At 46.4% G+C, this 22,711-nt stretch overlaps 1 protein-coding gene across 1 annotated transcript in view; it reads left to right on the forward strand.

Annotated features, from left to right (window-relative positions):
- TNN (tenascin N) overlaps positions 1 to 22,378 on the forward strand; it is a 36,376-nt gene extending 13,998 nt beyond the window's left edge. Inside the window, exons 5-16 of the mRNA XM_073358209.1 lie at positions 648 to 737; positions 3,178 to 3,441; positions 4,195 to 4,458; positions 5,990 to 6,253; positions 7,188 to 7,451; positions 14,808 to 14,938; positions 15,597 to 15,729; positions 16,739 to 16,890; positions 18,686 to 18,782; positions 19,559 to 19,726; positions 20,505 to 20,668; positions 22,232 to 22,378. Coding sequence (XP_073214310.1) covers positions 648 to 737; positions 3,178 to 3,441; positions 4,195 to 4,458; positions 5,990 to 6,253; positions 7,188 to 7,451; positions 14,808 to 14,938; positions 15,597 to 15,729; positions 16,739 to 16,890; positions 18,686 to 18,782; positions 19,559 to 19,726; positions 20,505 to 20,668; positions 22,232 to 22,378 — 2,138 coding nt within the window. The remainder of the gene's footprint in view (positions 1 to 647; positions 738 to 3,177; positions 3,442 to 4,194; positions 4,459 to 5,989; positions 6,254 to 7,187; positions 7,452 to 14,807; positions 14,939 to 15,596; positions 15,730 to 16,738; positions 16,891 to 18,685; positions 18,783 to 19,558; positions 19,727 to 20,504; positions 20,669 to 22,231) is intronic.
- The last annotated feature ends 333 nt before the right edge of the window (positions 22,379 to 22,711 follow it).

Raw genomic sequence — 22,711 nt, forward strand, 5'->3', positions numbered from 1 at the left:
TGTGAATGACCAGAGCACTTTATTTAGCTTGCTCTTGTAGCAAAAGAGAAGGTATTATTTGCTTTTTGTCTGGCTGGGAGTCTTACTTTCAATATTGCCAATCATATGGGGCAGATCCTCAGCTGGTGTATACTGGCATAGCTCCATTGAATTCAGTGATTTACACCAGCTGTGAATCTGGATCTACAGCTTTACTTGCTTCTTTGCACCAAGTCCAGCACTTGTTCACATCTTCACAAGTAGCCATCATGAGGATATTCTCTGTGTGTGTGGGTTGAAGGGTGATACCGGACATCACATGGAAAAGCTCCCCATGTGGTATGGCTAGTAAATGTCAATGCACGTTCATTCAACTTTAATTCTATTTTCATATAAATAAAATTTACTCTCTCATTTCAGACCTGGGAACACTAAGGATGGGTAAAATGGAAATCCCCACAATTTATGACCAGTATGGCCTGTAGAGATGAGCCTAAACCGAAACATCATATCCACATATTCTCCAAACAAGAAGTACAAATCCCAGTCCCACAACTCAAACTCCGCTGTAATGTAAAATCAGAGAGAAGAAGATGCAATTTCTCTAAGAAAACATTTATGTACTTTATTCCCTAATTGTTGGGACTGCTCCTTTTGTTTTCTTATAGGCCTGAAGCCTGGCACAGAGTACAAGATCATTGTCATATCCGTGAAGGATGAGATTGAAGGAAAACCATCTATAGTGAATGGCCGAACTGGTACGTATCCAGAAGTCCCAAGGAGGATCAAAGCTCCCTAGGTGGTGATGCTTGTTTTGAGTTGATTCATGTTTTCAAGCTTCTCTCCACAATCATGAGGGTTAGAAACTTAAAAAACAAACAAAAAACAAAAACAAAAAAACCCAACCTGAAATTTTCAGGTAATCACCAGACTGTGGGAGCTAGGGCTTTAAGACAAACACCAAATATCGTGAGACTCAGCAACGCTGCATTGTAACTTACTACGTAAAACATCATCAGTCCAGATGAGCGTGTGGGTTACAGATGGGAGGTAGGACCAGCAGCAAGGGGAAGCAACTGGGATGCATGGAAGGTGGAGAGAGGGCTGGGTCCTCTTCTCAGAGGAGTGAGGAAGGCATATGGGGGGGGGGGATGTTGCTCTGGTCACTACACTGTACAGAGGACAGATAGCTGGCCAGGTCCTCCAACAGCCAGTAATTAAATGCTGCATGCGAACAGCAGGGCAATTCTGCCTTGTTCTCACTCTGACTGCATCTGTTTCTCATCTGTGAGATGGGAATCCAGGATTCCCACACTACTGGAAACCTACAGATCCCCAAATGGAATCGTCATTCCATCCCTCCCACATTTCTTCTCTGTTAATGGGATTGCTGGGTGGGTTTGGCACTGCCGAGGTCTCTTTTGTTGGCCACTGCCTGGCCGGAGTCTGCTGGACTTTTCTTTTGATCGGTGCTCTTGTTTACTCTTGACATCTGATTCCAGTTACCCTTGGAAGGAAGTGTGGTCAGGAAGTACTGCTGCCTTTGGAACGTGATGGCTCCATCTGTCATCTGTGTTTTCGAACATTGTGAATATATAGATTCCATCTCCTTTTCAGTGGCTATTACTAGAATGCTCTCTGCTTTGCGTAGGACCATTCTAGTGCTGCACAGCCCCAAGGCTTTTCATGAACTTATTAATTCCTCTAATATTTTCCCCTCGTTCTCTTCAGTGTGACCAGATCAGCCAATTCATAGAAGTTTAAGGGAATTTGTAGAACATAACTGCAACACAGCTGCATAAAGTGTGCTGTCTGGAGTGCCAGCTGTGTAATGGTTTTGTGGAACAAGAGCTCCTTTGGGAGAGACCCACCCAGGTTGGTTGGCTGCACAGATGCTGCACGGTACATGAATTGTTTGCATAGCCTCTCCCAACACTCCAGAGTTAGTACCAGAGAAGGGGTGGAGAAGACCATCCTCCATTGCCAGCAATGGGTACAGTTCCCCAATAAAGGACATCTCACACATTAAAGTGATCTTAAACTAGGTCTCCAAAAGCATTAACAAATCACATAATGAGTTCCAGTGGCTGGAAGTTGAAGTTAGACAAATGGAGACAGGAATTAAGGTGCAAAATGTTAAGTGAGGCTAATCATTGGAGCAATTCATCTTGGGGATTCTCCATCATTCGAACTTTTTGCATCAAAACTAGATATCTTTTTCTAAAGGAGATGCTGTAAGTCAACCAGAAATTACTGGAGTGAAGTTCCTTGGCCTGGGTGGTTCAGGAGGTTGAACTAGACTAGATAATCACAATGGTCCTTTTTGACCTGAACATCTATGAATTATTCAATATTCAAGACTACCATTTTTCCTGTAAGATGATTCTCCTGCCATCTCTGGGTCATTCTCTCTCCTCCCTTCCTCATGATAGTGCGTGAAGAAGCCAAGGCGCCACTGGGATGCTTTAATGGAGAATACTAATTTCTTCTTTAAAGGATCCCTGTGTCAGGCCCATAGTAAATGGACTAGTCCATTCCTCTGAGTATAAAGCTGGGAACCAGGAACTCCTGATATTGACTGCTGTGTCTTTGGGCAGTCATCTAGCCCTTCTCTCTCATTGTCCTCATCCACAGATAACAATACTTGCCTCTGGGGTGCTATTGTGAGGGTGGATGAGTTATTGCTGGTAAAGTAATTTGAAAATTGAAATGGACTGAGTATTATTATTCTCCCCAAATTTCCATTCTCTTGAAATGGTATCAGTCTAGGAAGGAGTGCCTCCTGGATTCAAAACAGCTATTTAAAAGATAATTCTGCCATTTCGTCCACAAATAATGTATTTCAAGTTTTTAAAAGCCACCATATTTGTAGGACCCACCAGTAATACACTCTGAGCCCTACTCTCTGGCTTTGCACCAGGATTTAACTCACTAATAGTATTCTCAAAGCTATCTGCCCTCCTGCTGACCAGACCAGAAAGTAAACCAAATAAAGCTAGGTGTGTCTCTCCGCTGTCAGGAACAGAATAAAATTGGGTTGTGGAAAATACTTTCAAACTCTTGAAAGAGTTTGCTGATCACTGTAGAGTAAAAGAAATGCAGACATGCTACACATGACAAGGAATGTGACTGTTGTGATCAGGTGGAATATTGCTCAGGGAGTCTATTAACTCTGCACTTTCAAACTCTCTCTTAAAGGAATAGACAGCCCAACTCACCTGGAGACCAACCGAGTGACAGAGGACACAGCCACCATCTCATGGCACAGGGTCCAGGCTCCCATAGACACATACATGGTGAGCCACACCTCAGCTGATGGGGACACCAGAGAGGTAGCTGTAAGGAAAGACCAGAATACCACCACCCTGATGGGTCTGAAGCCAGGCATGGAGTACATGATCTACATTTGGGCTGAGAAGGAAGGCTTGCAGAGCAAGAGAGCAAACACGAAAGCTGAGACAGGTAACTAATGGCAGGGGAAGAAGTGTGGAGCTTGATCATGACCTCACACCAGTTTATCAACTCCATTGACTTCACTGAAGTTACTTCTGATCTACACTGGTATTAGTGAGACAAGAATCTATCCTGTAAATTGTAATTCTCACTAGTAGGCTGAACTAGCTTTTAGTTGTGAAAATGGAGCCTTTTAATCACAAGTGCTGGTAGGGATCCCTATTCACAGATGCTAGTCATTAATATCAGTACAATGGAGGTCATTCAATTAGTAAAACATAGCCATCATCAAGGCCCCTTAGTTGGCTGAACATGGAATTAATGACTTGCCTTCAGAATGCCATAAACAACCTCAGAAACCTTCCCTAGGTCACCATTTTGACCTTTCCAGGAACTACCCTGAGAGTAGGACACTGAGGGATAACTGGTGTAAGGGTTGCTCTCCCTGTGGTTTAGTGGCTGCTCACTGTGCTGGGGCTTAGCACATCTGGTGCTTGTGGGATGTGTTGGTTTTTTTTTTAATAGAAACGATATAGTTGCACTCTGGGTAGATGGAGGGTAGCAGCCAGTCCCTAAGAGCGCTTTTTCCTGTGTGCTGATTCATGTAGGAGCTTTGCTGTTGGCCTAAGAAACAGTATCATTTTCACAGCTGTGGAAGGGGGAAGGACCATGAAAAGTGGGGAAGGACCGATGGGTCTCTCCTAATGAAGTGTTGGGGAGAATCCTCACTGTAGCTCTTCACTGTTAAACCTTCTCTAAAAGAAATTGACAGCCCAACAAACCTGGTGACAGACCGAGTGACAGAGGACACAGCCACCATCTCCTGGAATGAGGTGCAGGCTCCCATAGACAGATACATGGTGAGCTACACCTCAGCTGATGGGAACACCAGAGAGAGAGCCGTGGGGAAAGACCAGAGCACCATCACCCTGACAGGTCTGAAGCCAGGCCTGGAGTACATCATCTACATCTGGGCTGAGAAGGGAGGCCAGAAGAGCAAAAGGGCAAACACTAAAGCTGTGACAGGTAACCAGGGGAATCTCTGGGATGTGATACTAGCTAACTGCATACCACAAACTGCTCCCTGAAGATTAGCTGTGTTTTGTTCTGTTTTCTTCCAGCTTATTGCACAGTGTACATTATAGAACAATTAGTCATGGGGCCAAACATGGCATAGGTACATACATGCTGCAGGCCATTCCAAGATTGAGATTTAGGATTTACCCCCACTCCCATTTACTCAATTGCAAAATGTCATTGACTTTAATGGGGTGCTTGACTGGTTCCATAATGCACATAGGTGGGGTGGGAAAACGTTTTGGCCTGAGGGCCACATCTGGGTATAGAAATTGTATGGTGGGCCATGAATGCTCACAAAGTTGGGGGTTGGGGTGCAGGGGGGTGGTGAGGGCTCCAGCTGGGAAAGCAGGCTCTGGGGTGGGGCTGGGGATAAGGGATTTGAGGTGCAGGAGGGTGCTCTGGGCTGGGACCGAGGGGTTCAGAGGGCAGGAGGGGGCAGGGGGCTGGGGCGCAGGGGGGGTTGAGGGCTCCAATTGGGGGTGCAGGCTCTAGGGTGGGGCTGGGGATGAGGGGTTTGGAGTGCAGGAGGGTGCTCCAGGCTGGGACTGAGGGGTTTGGAGGGCGGGAGGGGGATCAGGGCTGAGGCAGGGGGTTGGGACACAGGGGGGTGGTGTCTCAGGGGTTCAGGCTCTGGGTGGTGCTTACCTCAAGTGGCTCTTGGAAGCAGCAGCATGCCACCCTCTGGCTCCTATGTGGAGGGTGCAGCCAGGTGGGTCTGCGCGCTGCCCCATCCACAGGCACCGCCCCCGCAGCTCCCAGAAGCAGCAGCATGCCCCCCTCCAGCTCCTATGTGGAGGCATGGCACTGGCCAGGTGGCTCCGCTTGCTGCCCCGTCTGCAGGTGCCGCCCCTGCAGCTCCCATTGGCCATGGTTCCCAGGCAATGGGAGCTGAGGGAGGGTGGCGCTTGGGGTAGGGGCAGCATGTGGAGAGAGCGGAGCCAGAGGGGGGACATGCCGCTGCTTCCAGGAGCCATGTGGAAAGCCCCCGACCCTACTCCCTGGCAGGAGCTCAAGGGCCAGATTAAAAGTTCTGATGGGCCGGATGTGTCCCGCGGGACATAGTTTGCCCACCCCTGACATAGGTTCTGTGCAAACTTCCCCCACAGGGCTCTGCCAGTGCACCACAATCTTCCCCTATGGCATCTCCTGCTATTTTAGTCCTAGAGTATGCACAGCTCTGCCAATGTATCTAAATCCTGACTCACAACAAGCTTATTACTCCAGGCTAGGGCCCCCTAAAAGTTCTGCCAAGTTCTGAGTCCTCCAGTCGTGAGTCCAGAAGCACTGATAGAAAGAGCAGTATTTACCTAGTGAGATGTGAGTGATAGGGCTGACAAGTAAGCAGCCTTCTGTTTTCCTCCATCTCACACAATATCTAAGGGCATGGAAAGATTTGAGTCTAGAAGACATGGTGCCCTAGGGGAATCATTTGAGAATCCGTCAATAACATTGTAATAATCAAGGTTTTTACTCACAGAAATTGACAGCCCAACTAACCTGGTCACCAATCAAGTGACAGAGGACACAGCCACCATTTCCTGGAACAGGGTCCAGGCTCCCATAGACAGATACATGGTGAGCTATACCTCAGCTGATGGGGACACCAGAGAGATAGCTGTGGGGAAAGACCAGAGCACCACCGCCCTGACGGGTCTGAAGCCAGGCAGAGAGTACAACATCTACATCTGGGCTGAGAAGGGAGGCCAGCAGAGCAAGAGGACAAACACTAAAGCTGTGACAGGTAACCAGGGGAATTTCTGGAATGCGATACTACAGTAGCAGATTTCAGAGTAACAGCCATGTTAGTCTGTATTCGCAAAAAGAAAAGGAGTACTTGTGGCACCTTAGAGACTAACCAATTTATTTGAGCATGAGCTTTCGTGAGCTACAGCTCACGAGCTGTAGCTCACGAAAGCTCATGCTCAAATAAATTGGTTAGTCTCTAAGGTGCCACAAGTACTCCTTTTCTTTTTACAGTAGCAGACTGGCTTCACACTGGATTAGCTGTGAATGTGTCCTCCCCCTAGTTTTACACACAATATAAAATATAGGACTTTTTGCCACACAGCTATGTGCTGTAGGAGTGTGCCCCTTGTAGGCATCTCAAAGCTCTCAGAAACTGGTTCTCCTGTGAGAGGAAACAGAACTGGCAGAAGTGAGATGTAGCATGGGTAAATGCTATGTGCACTTCTCCCTCACACCTCTGCCAGTGTACCCCAACTGCAGTCTGTAGGACTCCTACTAATTTAGTTCTGTCCCTTCTTGTTGGGCCTCATTCCTGACCTACAGCACCCTCGCTGTTCCGGTCCCAAGTCCTTTCACAGTTCAGGTTTGAGCTGGAGCCCCTAGCCAAAAATTCCACTCCTGGCTTTCCTAGGGAGTTGAGCCATTGCATTTTACCTGCAGCATCAATTGCAATACCACTGCTGGGGCATCTTCCAATGAACTTCAGTTCTGACCTTCAGTTGTCCCAATATTTCAGTCCTAAAACCCCAGAAGCAAGAGTGATGCTTAGCCATTGAGACATGAATACTGAAACCTATGTACATATTGTACTTTACCTAACTAAAGTTCTAAGAGTATGAAAATAAAGTTTAGAGACCAAAAGAAACAAGCTTCAAGGAGACAGTTTAGAATCTGTTAATAATGTTCTAATAATCCACACTTTTACTCAGACATTGACAGCCCAATTAACTTGGTGACCGACCGAGTGACAGAGGGCACGGCCACCATCTCCTGGAACAGAGTCCAGGCTCCCATAGACAGATACATGGTGAGCTACACCTCAGCTGATGGGGACACCAGAGAGATAGCTGTGGGGAAAGAGAAGAGCATCATCACTCTAATGGATCTGATGCCAGGCATGGAGTACATCATCTATATCTGGGCTGAGAAGGGAGGCCAGCAGAGCAAGAGAGCAAACACGAAAGCTGTGACAGGTAATGGGGGACAGGAGTGAAGGGAAGTTAGACAGAGACATGTCTATCCCTTTTTTATCTGGTGTTGCATGATCTCTTTTTGTATCACTGTGTATAAAGTAACTTTGCCAATCAGGTATTAGCTACTTGAAATTCTGCAGTGGCTAAACTATCATGAAGATAACTGGATAACTATGAGCTGTTAGCAATGCACAGAGAGCAGAACTAGATGAGGCAAGAGCTATATGCACCCTGAAAGCTTGCAGATTGAAGGGTAACTGCACTTTTAACCCACCTCCTCTGTGGTCCACTCCAGCAATGGCCCTGAAGTCTGAGGCCTCTAGCTTTCACTTCTCTCTGGGCAGGGCCCCATGTCCCACTCCCTTCCAACTTGGAGTTTTAGGCTGCACACCCCTTCTCTTTACTGTGATTATCCTAGGCAGGCCTGACAAATGTCTAGCCCCTGCTCCTTCGTTTCTTTCCAAGGATAACAACCCTGTTTTACCAGTGACCACAAAACTCATCCAAAGTAAGCACATTTATTCAAAGACAAAAGCATCACAGAAAAAAGGTAAAACAAAACAGACTCTAAATGCACACTAAATGTAACAGAAGTAGCCCATCAGTCCTATAGGGCCCTGGTAGCCCTAAGTCCTTCCAACCCTTCAGCGAGGGTTGGGGCCGCCTTAGGACCACAACTCCTGTCCGTTTGCTGAATCCAAAGAAAGACCCTAAGGCTTGGTCTACACTTAAAATTTAGGTTGATATAGCTACTTTGCTCAGGAGTGTGAAAAATCCACATCCCTGAGTGCAGTAGCTATGCTGACCTAAGCCCCGGTGTAGACACAGCTGGGTTAATGGAAGAATATTTCCATTATCTTAACTGCAATTGCTTGGGAAGGTGATGTTCCCACAGTGGTGGAAAAACCCCTGCCATCGCTATAGGTTGTACCTATACTATGGGGTTATGCTAGCATAGCTACAGTGCTGTAGCCTCTGTAGTGTAGACATGCCCTGAGTCTGTGTAAACTCAGCCTTTTAAATCCCAAGTTCTTCCTTTTTCTCTTGCCTCTCCTTTGGTACTGCCCTAAATGAGTATATGCAAACCACCCAAGGAGGTGATACTTCTCTGGAGCTGTTTGCAATCTCAGGGATGGCAGTAATCTCCCCCCACTTTTTTAGTTCTTAGAGGAGCTGTGGTAACCCTTCCACCATGGAGTTGCATAAGATCCCTGGTCCATAATGCTACATAAAACATTCATAAACTTAATACAATATGGTTCCCAAAGATATTGCATATGGTTGCAATTTCTGTTACAAATGACATCTAATTTATCCTGATACTCTTTTAATTTGGTAGCATTTTACACCCCCTTTGCACCGGTATAAATGACTGCACAGGGCAATGGAGAACCAGGACCCTTATATTTTATCAGAGTTACTCAGGTCAGGCTATGCCTACTATCATAATGACAGTAGATGGTACTACCTGCGGCTCATTAAACTCACTGCCTTGTGGGTAGCCCAGGAGGGCATAAGGCTAAGGGAGCAACCCCTGACAGAAAAGCCCCACTGCGTTGTGGGTGAAGTCAGGAGAATGAAAGTTTATGAGAGTAAACTCAGACAGAAAATCCGGAGTGGAGCCCCAAAGGTGGTCAGACTAACATCTTAGTATCTTTCCGGCAACTCCTGTAATGGATCGGGGACCAGATGTATTGATTCTTCCTCTCCTCTGGATTTTATCGGTGATGCCGAGAGAAGGGGGGAACTGATGCATGGGCAATTCAGGGCCTCCATATTATCTGCCCAGGCTTGCACCCTGGAGAGGTACTCCAGCTTTGCCTCAAGCGTCGACACAACACGGGAGGCAGCAGTCACTGGTTCTAAGCTCTTACTCGATTGGCGTAGAATTGAGCACCAGGGGCTGTCTCTGATGGTGGGAGAGATCATCGTATCTCACTGGACAACCACAACTCACCATAAAACTGGGCAGCCTCCAGACAACAGGGTGTTGTCCCACCACAGTCTGCCTGCTTCAATGGGTGCTTGGAACTTTGAGTTTTATCCCAGGTGGCATCCCAAATGGGGGAGGGGGAGTCCAACCCGTCACACCTACTCTTGTTTCCTATCTTTTGACCAGTTACCAATCCATGAGAGGACTTTCTTTTTATCCCATGAGAGCTTGCTTTGCTTCAGAGCCTTTGGTGAGGGACCTTGTCAAAGGCTTTCTGAAAATCTAAGTACACTATATCCAATGGATCAGCCTTGTCCACGTGCTTGTTGACCCCCTCAAAGAATTCTAGTAGATTGGTGAGGCATGATTTCCCTTTACAAAGACCATGTTGACTCTTTCCCAACAAATTATGTTCATCTATTTGTCTGACAATTTTGTTCTTTACTGTAGTTTCCACCAGTTTGCCTCTTACTGAAGTCTGGCTTACTGGCCTGTAATTGCTGGGATCACCTCTAGAGCCCTTTTTAAAAATTGGCGTCACATTAGCTATCCTCCAGTCATTTGGTACAGAAACTGATTTAAATGATAGGTTACAGACTACTGTTAGTAGTTCTGCAATTTCACATCTGAGTTCCTTCAGAACTCTTGGGTGAATACCATCTAGTCCTGGTGACTTATTACTGTTAAGTTTATCAATTTGTTCCAAAACCTCCTCTAATGACACCCAATCGGGGACAGTTCCTCAGATTTGTCACCTAAAAAGAATAGCTCAGGTTTGGGAATCTCCCTCACATCCTCAGCCATGAAGACTGATGCAAATAATTCATTTAGTTTCTGCACAATGGCCTTATCGGCCTTGAGTGGTCCTTTAGCATCTCAATCATCCCGTGGCCTCACTGGTTGTTTAACAGAATTCCTACTTCTGATGTACTTACATTTTTTTTTGCTATTACTTTTTGAGTTTCTGGCTAGCTGTTCTTCAAATTCTTTTTTGGCCTTCCTAATGACATTTTTACACTTCATTTGCCAAAGTTTATGCTCCTTTCTATTTTCCTCACTAGGATTTAACTTCCACTTTTTAAAGGATGCCTTTTTGCCTCTCACTGCTTCTTTTACTTTGTGGTTTAGCCGTGGTGGCAATTTTTTGATTCTCTTAGTATGTTTTTTAATTTGGGGTATACATTTAAGTTGAGCCTCTATTATGGTGTCTTTAAAAAGTTTCCATGCAGCTGGCAGGGATTTCACTTTTTGCACTGTACCTTTTAATTTCTGTTTAACTAACTTCCTCATTTTTGTGTAGTTCCCCTTTCTGAAATTAAATGCTACAGTGTTGGACTGCTGTGGTGTTTTCCCCACCAAAGGGATGTTAAATTTAATTAAATTATGGTCACTATTACCAAGCGTTCCAGCTATATTCACCTCTTGGACCAGATCTTGTGCTCCACTTAGGACTAAATCAAGAATTGCCTCTCCTCTTGTGGGTTCCAGGACTAGCTGCTCCAAGAAGCAATCATTTAAGGTGTCAAGAAACTTTATCTCTACATCCCGTCCTGAGGTATACCCAGTCAATATGGGGATAGTTGAAATTCCCCATTATAACTGAGGTTTTTTATTTTAATAGCCTCTCTAATCTTTCTGAGCATTTCACAGTCACCATTGCCATCCTGGTCAGATGGTTGGTAATATATCCCTACTGCTAGATTCTTTTATTAGAGCATGAAATTAGTATCCATAGAGATTCTGTGGTACAGTTTGGTTCATTTTAGATTTTTACTTCATTTGATTTTACACTTTCTTTCACATATAGTGCCACTCCCCCACCAGCATGACCTGTTCTGTCCTTCCTATATATTTCATACCCTGGTATTACTGTGTCCCATTGATTATCCTCATTCCACCAAGTTTCTGTGGTGCCTGTTATATCAGTATCCTCATTTAATACGAGGCACTCTAGTTCACCCATCTTATTATTTAGACTCCTGGCATTGGTATATAAGCACTTTAAAAACTTGTCACTTTTTAGTTTTCTGTCCATTGCATGATGTAATTGAATGGGGCCTTTTTTCATTTGACTGTTTCTCATCGATCCTTCCTGTATTCTATCATCTTCCATCCTCTTCTCCTTACTAGGACATAGAGAATCTACATTAATAGATCCTCTCCTAAGGGATGTCTCTGTCTGAACCACGTGCTGCACCGTAACTGTCGGCTTTCCCCCAGTGCTGCACATTTGTTTAAAAAGATTAAAAATGAAAAATCAAAACATTTTGAATGTTTTCCTAAATAAACTGTTGTCAAAATTGATACATTCTCACAAAACATGTTGATTTCAACAAAATGGTATTTTTCAGTGCCAGAAAATTCTCGACCTGCTCTGCTAATATCTTTCAAATCTTACTCAAGACAACAGCTACGTTATTCCCAATGATTAAAATAATAGGCTTGTAGCAGAGACCTTGTATGGGAAGTTTTTAGGCCAAGAGGCAGTTTGTTTTTGGTGTCCAAGTTGTAATAGCCCCCTGCAGCTCAGACCCTTAACAGTAGCACTGTGAATTGGTTGGGAGAGCACAGGGAATGCTGACAAGAGTATCACTGGAGTAGGACAATGGATTCCAATACCCTAGATCTCCCTCTGCTGTCCAAGCTTCCACAGTACTAACCTGAGAAGATTTCTGCTTCCATACGTAATAAAAATTGATTTTTTTCTTAATCTCGGAAGTTCAGTAAATAGTTATTTTAATTGATGGGAATAACAGCTCATTGAATATATGGTGTTTCATTCACAGTTAATAGCTCCTTATGTGCGCTTTGATGTACCAGTTCCTGCCTCTCGCACCTGATAAGGGATCTTTGTCTGTGTAGATATCTTCTCTCTGTTTCTATTTTATGAAACAAAAACTCTCTAAACATAAGAGAAATAAGGTTCTCCTGCCTCCCAACCCTGTGTTCAAGCCACTGCTGCTCCACTCTTTCCATCTGTCTAACTTAGGTACTTATATGGCCCCCATTACTGTAGTATCTGACAGGTTTCAGAGTAGCAGCCGTGTTAGTCTGTATTCGCAAAAAGAACAGGAGGACTTGTGGCACCGTAGAGACTAACAAATTTATTTGAGCATGAGCTTTTGTGAGCTACAGTGAAGTGAGCTGTAGCTCACGAAAGCTTAGGCTCAAATAAATGTGTTAGTCTCTACGGTGCCACAAGTCCTCCTTTCCTTTTTGTGGTATCTGAGTGCTTCACAGTCTTTAATGGATTTATCTATCCTCACAACACCCTGTGCGGGAGGGCAGCCCCATTGACAGATGGGGAACTGAGGCACAGAGAGTAAGTGACTTGCCCCAGGTCACATAGGAAGCCTGTTGTGGAGCAGGGAATTGAGCTGAGTGCTTCTGTGAGCTCCATGATGCTCTGCCATACGTGTGTGGGTGGGTGTGTATGCGCACGTGCATAGGCTCCTGTGTCAATAATTCTGCCATACGTCGGTGGGTGGGTGGGTGCATAGGCTCCCAGGTCAATAGTTGGTGCTTTTTCCTGAATACCAGCGCTGCCCACCCGACACCCTCAGATTGAAACAGGGAGGGACCGTATGGATGGAGGTCTTTGTGAAATTAACGACAGGTTTCCAAAGAACCCTATCCCAGAATGCACCAAGCATTGTGTGAAAACTGGGAAGGATTCTTCAGCGGCTGCCTCCGCTTCTGTTTTTGAAAAATTCTGCTCAGGAGCTAGGAGGGGATCATTCTAGGGAACAAGTGTCAGAAACCACACTGGTCACAAAGGATGCCTCGTACCCTTCATTCTTGTATGTCCAGTATAAAACAATATCAGAGGCTATTTATGATCACAGTGAAATAGTATTGGTTAAAAATAAAGCCAGCCTGCTTGTCACACTCAGGAAACAACCACACAGATATTTGAATGTATGGCTTAGTCTTTGCTGTTTGTGGAGGCGGTCTGAATCACACAAAATACCAGAGATCAGAACCATAGAGATGTGGGTTATTTTGTACTTGTGAATTGTTAGGGTAAGCAAACATATTAAAATAAAATGTTTCTGGTGCCTGCAAAGGGAGCCACTTTGCCATGGATGGGTTATGTGGTTATAGATCGTTAATGCAAAGCCCCCGGGTTTGGGGAAGAGAACCCCAAGTGTGTTGCAGTGTTTACCTCTGGAGAAAGAGAAGGACCACCTTAATTCATGTCCCTGCACCATGACTGTAAGGATCCGTGAGACTAGAATCTGGGTTCGTGGAACCCATTCCCAAATCGCCAGGAGGTGGCCATACAGAGCCACATTCAAGGGGCACTGTGGAGATTAGGCACTGCAGGAAGTACCACCCAAAGGATCCAGAGTGATAGCACACTGTGGACTTCTGATTGGCCCATGTTCACTATTTTATCCTAGAGGGTACCCCAGGAAGTTGTCTGGGCAACCACACAGATCTCTGGCCTGCTGTGACTCCAGACCTCACCTCGCTTTCTGATCTCCAGTCTCTGACCGCAGCCTGACTTTGAGCCTTACTTTGGCCTGCTGATTCCAGGCTTGTAACAATCTCTGAGCTCGGGCCTCCAGCCCCAGCCTGACTCTTGCAACCTGATTCCAGCCTGGTAGTTACCTCTGATCTCAGGTCTCTGACACTGGGCTGACTCTGACCCTGACCCTTCCTTATCAGTCTTGGCTCTAGTGATTACTTTGATCCCTGCTTGCTGATGCTGCCTCATGGCCATCCCTGACTAATGGCCACCAGCCCAGCCATGATAGCTAGGCCAGAGCACCTATGCCCAGTCCCTTACACTGACTCTTAACTCCTCAGTCTTTAGAAGTGAGAAATACATATTTACTTTCAGGCTGGTTAGCTTGTTTTTAAGGAAAGAGGGGTGTATTTTGGTGATCATAAACATGTGGGACAGGTAACACCGGCTGAAGATGAGCTTGGTGTTGGCTCAGGGTGCAGGCAAATGCTGTGTGAGCTTCTCCCATGTAGTTCTGCCAGTGAACCCAAATTCAGATCATCAGCTATTCCAACTCTGGATGCCCTCACAGCTCTGCCAATGTAATCCCGTCTTCCCTCAGTAGCACCCTATGCTATTTCAGTCCAGGGTGCCACCTCATATCTGACCTAAAACACCCCATCCTATTTCAATTTCAGCTCCCATGCCAGTGTATCTGAAGCCTGATCTGCAGCAGTCTTTACTATCTCAGTTCTGGGCCCCAACACTCTGCTAACGTACCTCACGCATTCCTCCTTGTTAACCATGAAATATAGTTTCTGTAGTTGCAGAGTCCCAGTTAACAATATTGGGAACTAAAAGCTCTATACTTCCATGCCCTATGCTGAAGATTCACTCTAGGGGTTGCTTCTTCTCAGAGGTACTTGTACAATCAGAGTGTTTGATTCTGTTCTCTGTTTTTTGTTTGAAATAGAAATTGACTCTCCCAAGAACCTCCGTGTATCAGATGTGACACACAGCAGTGGTGTAGTTACCTGGACACCGCCTGTTGCACAGATCAGTGGCTACACTCTGACCTACCAGGCTCCAGATGGCACCAGCAAGGTACTGTGAGCTCTTCAATTCCTGCTTGTTACAAACCGCCCCAGTTTAAAGTGCACATGGGATGTTGGGTTTAGCCAATCAGATCCCATTATCAAGAACACATGCACAACCTTAGAATTGAAGTGAGAAGGTACCTCGGGGAGTGGAATATTCCATCTTAATTACACTTGTTGGGAGGAGCTGGTGTCCTACTGGACGGCACATACCACTGTGACTGCAGCTGGGTGTTGTGGATTGGGCAGATCCTTCACGCAATAGGAGAGTTCCATCATAACTGGCCTTGACACTGGGGGCAGGGATGTGTTTTAACTTTGCTTTTCTGGTGTGTTTATACATGTCAGAGGGCACCTTGAAAGTGAGGTATCTCATTCATGAATGTGCATACAGCCTATTCCCTGTGGATACAGTTGTCTGTAGGGTCTGTGCAAGTTCACTCTTTCCCCCAAATCCTCATTCCAGGGACAGGGAATCCTCAACCTACCCACTAATATGCAGATGGCCCTGTAGTTATAGGGTACACCCTGCTACCAGCATTCTTCTGCCTGTGCCCTGCTCACCTCTAAAAGCATGCAGAGAATGGAAGCAGCATGGCTGGGAATAGATGACGCAGACTATAGAGCTGAGCAGATCTTTAGTCTATCTTTTCTTTTTTTGGCAGGAAGTGCAACTGGGTCCTAATGAGCAAAGGTTCATACTGGAAGGCCTGGGACAAGGAGTGAGGTACACAGTCTACGTGGTGGCCTTTAAGGGAGACCGCTGGAGCAGAAAGGCAGCCAATACCTTCTTGACAGGTAGGGCTTGGCACTAATAATACTTAGCACATCTCATCTGTAGCACTTCGCAGTTAAGGGTTAGTGGTGATGGTTCCACTTTACAGAGGCTCAGAGAGATTAAATGACTCATCAAAGGTCATCCAGTAAGTCGGTAAATTGGGAATAGAACACAGATCTCCTGACTCCCAGTCTGGTGCCCTGGGCCAGGCTGCATGGTGGGTTGGAGATGCAGTTGGGGAAGAGCATGAGGTGACAGTGGGATGGCTTATATGGAGATTCAGATCCATCTGGATGATGTTGCTTGCAGAACCTACCAGTTGAGTACAATAGATAGACTGATTGTGAAAAGCTGATTGGAGGTAGGGAAGGCGATCACCAACTCTGGATGTGCTTGCATCATCCCAGTAGCATGGGGGCAACTTGTATCTTGCAAGCACTGCTTTTGGCATTTAGGACGTGCCCAAATTAACTAACAGGGTCCAGGAAACTTGCATCAAAATGGCATCCTGTTAAGGTGTCTTTCATGCCAATATGATGCAGGGGTTTGTCCTATTGGGGAAGGTCACAAAGGCATTGCCCATTGTGGACAAATGATGCAAGTGGGGAGGGGTTAGTGAGCTCCCTCTCCATCTAGAACCAGTACTTCTCTACACATCTATGACTTCCCTACATATCTATCCCCACACAAATCCAGCTTTCCTGAGACCCTCTCGAGGACCAGGCTGCCTCCTGCAGTCTCCACTGACCCCATTCCTGGGCCAGGTAGACAGCAGATAAAGCTAATTTGCAGCTTAGGTGGAGGGCAGTCTTTACCAGAGCATGGCAGGACCCAGGGCATCCGGGTTTGTGCTCCAGCTGATGGGTGCCTGTGGGGGTGCATATGGTGCAGGACTCTATATGATCCCATAATCCTAAGGCTGTGCCCCTGTTCAAACCACATCCTCTTTAGGAGACTCAGTTGGGAATGCCTCTCCAGCTTCCTTTTCAGACTTGCTGATGTGAGTTTTTCCCTGTCTTGTTCCCACAGTTGCCTTCCTCTACCCATATCCTGCTGACTGCAGCCAGACCCAGCAAAATGGGAATGCCACCAGTGGCATGTACACTATCTACCTGAATGGTGATGCTGGCAGGCCCATGCAGGTGTACTGTGACATGACCACCGATGGAGGCGGATGGATAGTGAGTGGTGCTGTGGTCTTTGCACATCTGTTTACTTTTTAAAAAAATCAAGTGACTCTAATGCTGCTCTGACATCCCTGGAGACTGAAATCTTCTGTTTATGGCCAGCACAGCCATGACATGGGCAGCAGCACTGGAATTATCCCCTCCTTTTACTTTACAGCTCCACATCAGTGTTTCTCAACTCTTGCCTGGGAAGTACCATCTTTAGGGGCAAGGGGATAGTTGCCTGTATGCCTGTTCAGTCCTTGGCCTCTGCTGAGACTGCCAATGGGGATGCCAGTTTTGGTGTCATGGCATGATCTACTCACTGCAAGTGGCGCCTCCTCCTGGCTGTTCTGGGGATTAGCTGTCTTCCAGGTCCAACTCCTCTTTTTGTGGTCTCTCTCTCCATTGTTCTCTCCCTCACTCTGCAGCCCGCCTCTCACTCCAGGAGCTGCAGCTTTGTCTTCATGACTTAGCCCTCTGGCCAGATCATTATGCGGTTTTCCCTTCTGGGGTATAGAGTCTCACTAGGCCTGCTGTCCAGGCAGTGCCACTCTGTCAGTGGCAGATAGGGAACCTGGGACTGCCCACTACTTCAGGTTCCAGTCAAGGGCCCCTGCAACACGCAGCCAAAGTCTAAGTGTTCAACCTTGCTGCTTTCTCTCTGGGATGCTTCCTACTCTGCCTCCAACAGGCTTTCTTCTCTGCCCTTTTCTCTCCCAGATATGTCCTTCCCTCAGGGCCAGGTTCCCACTCTTTCCAGGGCCTCCCTCCTTCCCTCTCTAATACACAGAGGATGGATGCAGACTTCCTGACTGTAGCCATTACTGTTGCCAGCTTCCTGGCTTTGTATTAGCCCAGCCCAGCCCCTCACCTGCTCAGCTGAGCTCCATCTTCCAGTCAGGAGTTGCTACCCCAGCCTAATCCCCTCATGTGGCCTATCTCACTATCGGGCCCTTTCTCAGCTTCCTTAACCCTTTTGGGACTGATGTGGGGTGAACACCAATCACAGTGTGTTGGTTGGGGACTGGGTCAGGTTCATTGAGATACAAAGCATTTCACTGGTTGGTCTCTTATTTCAGTCAGGCCAATGGTGTTAGTGACTGAATTTTCTTACCACCTGATAACTGTATGGTGGCTCATGTGAAATGAACGAGCAGTCTTGAGTCCAGTTCCTAGTAGATTGCTGGCCACAGCATAGAAACCATGACCTAAGGGCATTGTACAACAGGGCAGGAGCATAAAACTGTGTGATTCTGGGACCCCATTCTCCACTAGAATAAGATTATGTTCCTCTCCTTTTTTTTTATGTTTTTATTTTAATGAAGAATGAATAATGCAAACAATTTCCCATGAATATTCATTCACACATCAAAAAAAAGTTCTGGTTGGTCCTGTTGTATATCTAGTTCCTCTTTATTTAGGTGTTTATACCACATTTGGGAAGTCTGTGGTTCCTTTTAGCCTCACTATCCACAAACATGAGTGTGATTTGAGTTATACTAGGGCAAATATTTGCCCTAGTGGAAAGCAAATTTTAAATTTCCAGTCACAAGTGTATGCATTGGAAGAGCTTGTGTGCTTATCCAATCAGAGAACATTAAAAAAAAAGCATGTGAAATCACCTGGCCAATCCCATTTTTCCAACAGCTTGAATTCTGAACACTCATTAACGCCCCCTCTTCGTGGGCAGGTCGGAATCATGGACAAATGGGAGGAAATTGCAATCTCTAGTGAATATTCCACACACAGAAAATGAGGATAATTTACCCAATTGTTCATGACTCATGCAGTAGTGCTTGTTTTGCAGGTGTTTCAGAGGCGGAACACAGGGCAGCTGGATTTCTACAAGCGCTGGAGGAATTATGTCGAAGGCTTTGGAGATCCTCTGGGGGAATTCTGGCTTGGTACTGTATCTGTATGTGACAGGTGAAGGGTGGACAGTTAAAGACAGGCTTTTTAGAGGCTGGCTGGCATTTTGATACTTATCTGAAACATGCAAACTTCTTAGGTCTGTAGTCAGGTTGGAAATACCATCGGAACATCCCTGGGCTTGGCTGCTTCTGCTCTTGCCTGGAAGTGCATAGGCAAATGAAACAAATCTAGTGCCCACTGAACTTCATTTGGCTTTCACTCAGAGTGAACCAATGTTCTTCATACCTCAGAAACGGTTCAGTTCAGGAGTTTTGTGATCCTGTACCAGGAGAGGAGTTACAAGATATTAGCACACTGATTTAAAGGAGAACATGGCATTCACTGAAACATGAAGAATAGGAACAAAAAGTACTGTACTTGGCAAGTCATTTTCTGTATCTCCTTTCTGGCTGTTTCAGCTGACTGTGCTTAGATTGGCAAATTCAGCATGTAGATGTGACTGTGGTTGGGGTCTTTAGATTTGCTTAGAGATAGTGAATGTTCCTTTGGAGTCTGGATTATTCTCCTTGATCTAGAAGTGAAATCAGACTCCTGTGTTTCTGATGTCATTCTGTGCGATAGTGCAAACTCATCCTTATCCATATGATGTAACTTCGGGATCAAGTCGGGGGAGAAGGTGGGAGGAGAAGGAGCAAACCACTGATTTAACCACAAATGTGGCAAGAAGAAACCTTGGAACAGAGAAAGTGAATGAATCTTGACACCTGTTTTCCCTCTATAGAATAATCACTTTGGTTTCTTCTCCCAGGTCTTGACAAGCTGCACAATCTCACTAGCAGTACACCCATTCAATATGAGATCCGGGTGGATCTGCAGACCTCCAATGACTCTGCCTATGCTGTCTATGACTTCTTCCAGGTGGCTTCGAGCAAGGATAAGTACAGGCTCTCGGTGGGGAATTACCAGGGCACTGCTGGTAAGGAATGCTTTGTATCCTTGCTGCTTCAGTCTCACATAATGGAAGCAGGCACTGGAATCTGGGACACTTGTTTCCCCATAAGAATGTGGGTTGGAATAGACTGGAAGTCCCATAAACCAGGTTGTTTCCTGGTGCTTCTCTAAGGAGAGAAATATACATTGGTATTTCTGGCTGGACCTCGGGAGCGGGCCAGCCAAGCCATCTCCTGAGAAGGGAGGGACTAGGTGTGGCTCACCGGCCACTGGATAAAGAGGCAGAGAAGAGGGAAGAGGCCCATGGAACTGTCCTCAGACTGGATTGGGGGGAGCGGGCCCAGCAGCCCACCTGCTGAAGAATCCAGAGAAGGGAGTGGTTCCAGCAGATGAGCCTGTGAAGGCATTGGAGGGGCTGTTAGGCATTCCCAATCAAGGAAGACAACATTGGGGGGTGGTGAGAAGAAGGAGGGTTGTGTGGGGAGGAATGGCAACCTGATCCTGAACTGAACTGGAATTCAGACTCCTTGGGAGTTCACCCAGCATTACTTCCCATCCTGATGATATAATGGCCTTTGCCATCTGTACTCCAGGTATTCCCTGCCCTGATGACGCCTCTGCCTTTGGCTTCCAATCCTCTCACCTGCCCCATTTACCACCTACGCCTCCATCCCTTTGAACCCCCACCCTCTGGGAATTGCCAAGTCTTTGGAACTGCACCCTCCTAGCCTCCACCCCCCTAGCAGTTTGATAGTGGCACCCCGAGATTGCTGTGCCTAACATCTCCTTCTCCCTTCTTTTAGGGGATGCGCTGACTTACCACAATGGCTGGAAATTCACCACCTGGGATAGGGACAATGATGTGGCTCTGAGCAACTGTGCGAGGTCACATCAGGGTGCCTGGTGGTACAAGAACTGCCACTTAGCTAACCTCAATGGCAAATATGGAGAAAACAAGCACAGTGAGGTGAGTGCCAGGGTTCTGCTACATGTGTGCTTCTTCTCACCAACTTCAGGGACATGGGTGACACTGGACAGCTCAGATGGTTCCTGAGTCAGGAAGGGCTGTCCAGACTCATTCAATAGTTATAGATCAGGCATACTTCTTCCCTTTAAAAAGGGTGTATTGTAATCAATCCGTGGCAGCCTAGGAACCTCACAGTCATTACTAGGGTACCCACCATGGCCACCTGTAACTTCAGAGTGACTGCAGAGATGGAACTCGCAGCATTCAGCCCAGACAGCACAGAGCCTACTGCTTGAACTAAACGAGCATCCATTTATAGTAATCGGTATAGGGTTTATGAGACAGACACACATGCACACTGAGTGCTTCCAGTTCCATCCTTTGAAACATAGCTGCAGACACGCTGCCACTAGCTAGCTGATCACAGTACTGAACAGTGAATTTAGTAGGGCTGAAAGGTGCTGGATTGACAGCCATGAGAAACTGGAATCCTGTGTTTATACAGAGAGCAAGGACAGCAGGAGTAGTGGAACCTCTCTTGTGATCTAAGCCAGGATTTGAACCCTTGTCTCTAGAGGTAAAAGGCCGGGGCATTATCTTAGACAAGTTGCTTCATCTCTCTGTGCCTCTGCTGACCCATCCGTAAAGTGGAGATCCTGCTACCTGCCTTCCTTTGTCATTCGCTGTAGCTCTGCAAATGAAAAGCGCTGTATACATGATGCTCAGGGCAGGGGCCCACCCCATTAGGTGTTGGCAACATGTGTCACTGCTGCCCCATGTTCTGCGCTGGCTGCTGATGGAATTCAAAGTGGTGCTTTTAACCTATAAAGCCGCAGATGGCATGGGACCTTGCTACTTGCGGGTATGTCTACACTGAGGCAGTGTGGGTGTTGCGACATGGGCGGTGGCTTGGACTAGGCACCTGAGATTGGACCCAGTTGGGGGCAGGTGGGCTTGAACTTTGGCCGCCAGCCTCAGCTTCTACAAGTGCTGCAACGCCCCCACTGCTATTTTTAGCTTGCTAGCTCAGGGAGAGCTATCGTGAATTTGTCTACCTAGGGGCTGGGAATCACAACTCCCAGCTGCAGTGTAAACACACCCTGAGAAACCACCTCTCTCTTTATGCCTTGCTTCTACAGCTGCAAATGGGCAGGAACTTTTGAACTGGAACTTCCTAATTTTAAAAGGGGGGGGGCACACGGTTGGCAGTATAATACGCTCCACAAGGGGAACCTCAGCTCAGAAATGGGCTCTCCCTCAGACACCTGTCTGAAATAGTCCCGATCTGTTGGTGTTAGGGCATGACACAAAATACATCTATTTACATAGGTTTCTGAATGTGTTATGCGTGTAGGGGGTTCAATCTTGGTGCGTGCCCAACTGTATGTTTATTAACTTGGGTTAGGGGTGTCCAGAGGGCTGGCTGAGACTCCCTCTTCTTATTATGGTAGAGATCCAAATAAATAACAACCCTCCCAATATCTGAGTTATGTATTATTGTATCCCAGTGCCTCACACAGGGTTTACATGCTTACTAAAGGGAATTCCTTGTTCTCTTTCCAGGGGGTCAACTGGGCACCATGGAAAGGCCATTTGTTCTCCATCCCTTACACTGAAATGAAGATCCGTCCTCAATCATCCAGCAATGAACCAATCTTGGGGAGGAAAAAAAGGTCTCAGGCAGGGAAGAGGAAGACGACCAGGGCCTAAAATGGCCTCCAAGCAGGGCCGAGCCTGTCAATTCCTGACAATGAAATTCCATTATTTTGTAACTAAATGTAAGGACTTGAACAGCTTGTTCCAATACTTATGTAACAAATGTCCAGCCTGCTGCAGCCCCTGCTCAGAGCTCTCTGGGTTCAGCCTGCTTTAAGCATTTGGAGGCTATTGACAAAAGTCACCGGTCACAGAGTGGGAGGAGACTGATGGGGAATATTAACATTTACAGCTATCCTGATTGGCTGAACTCGACAAGGACCTGACTGGTCCAATGCACACAGATGATCTATTTTCCCTGATCATTATGAACTTTACAAGCAAGCT

The sequence above is a fragment of the Lepidochelys kempii genome, chromosome 8 (assembly GCF_965140265.1).
Source record: "Lepidochelys kempii isolate rLepKem1 chromosome 8, rLepKem1.hap2, whole genome shotgun sequence".
In the NCBI taxonomy this organism is placed as follows: Eukaryota; Metazoa; Chordata; order Testudines; family Cheloniidae; genus Lepidochelys; species Lepidochelys kempii.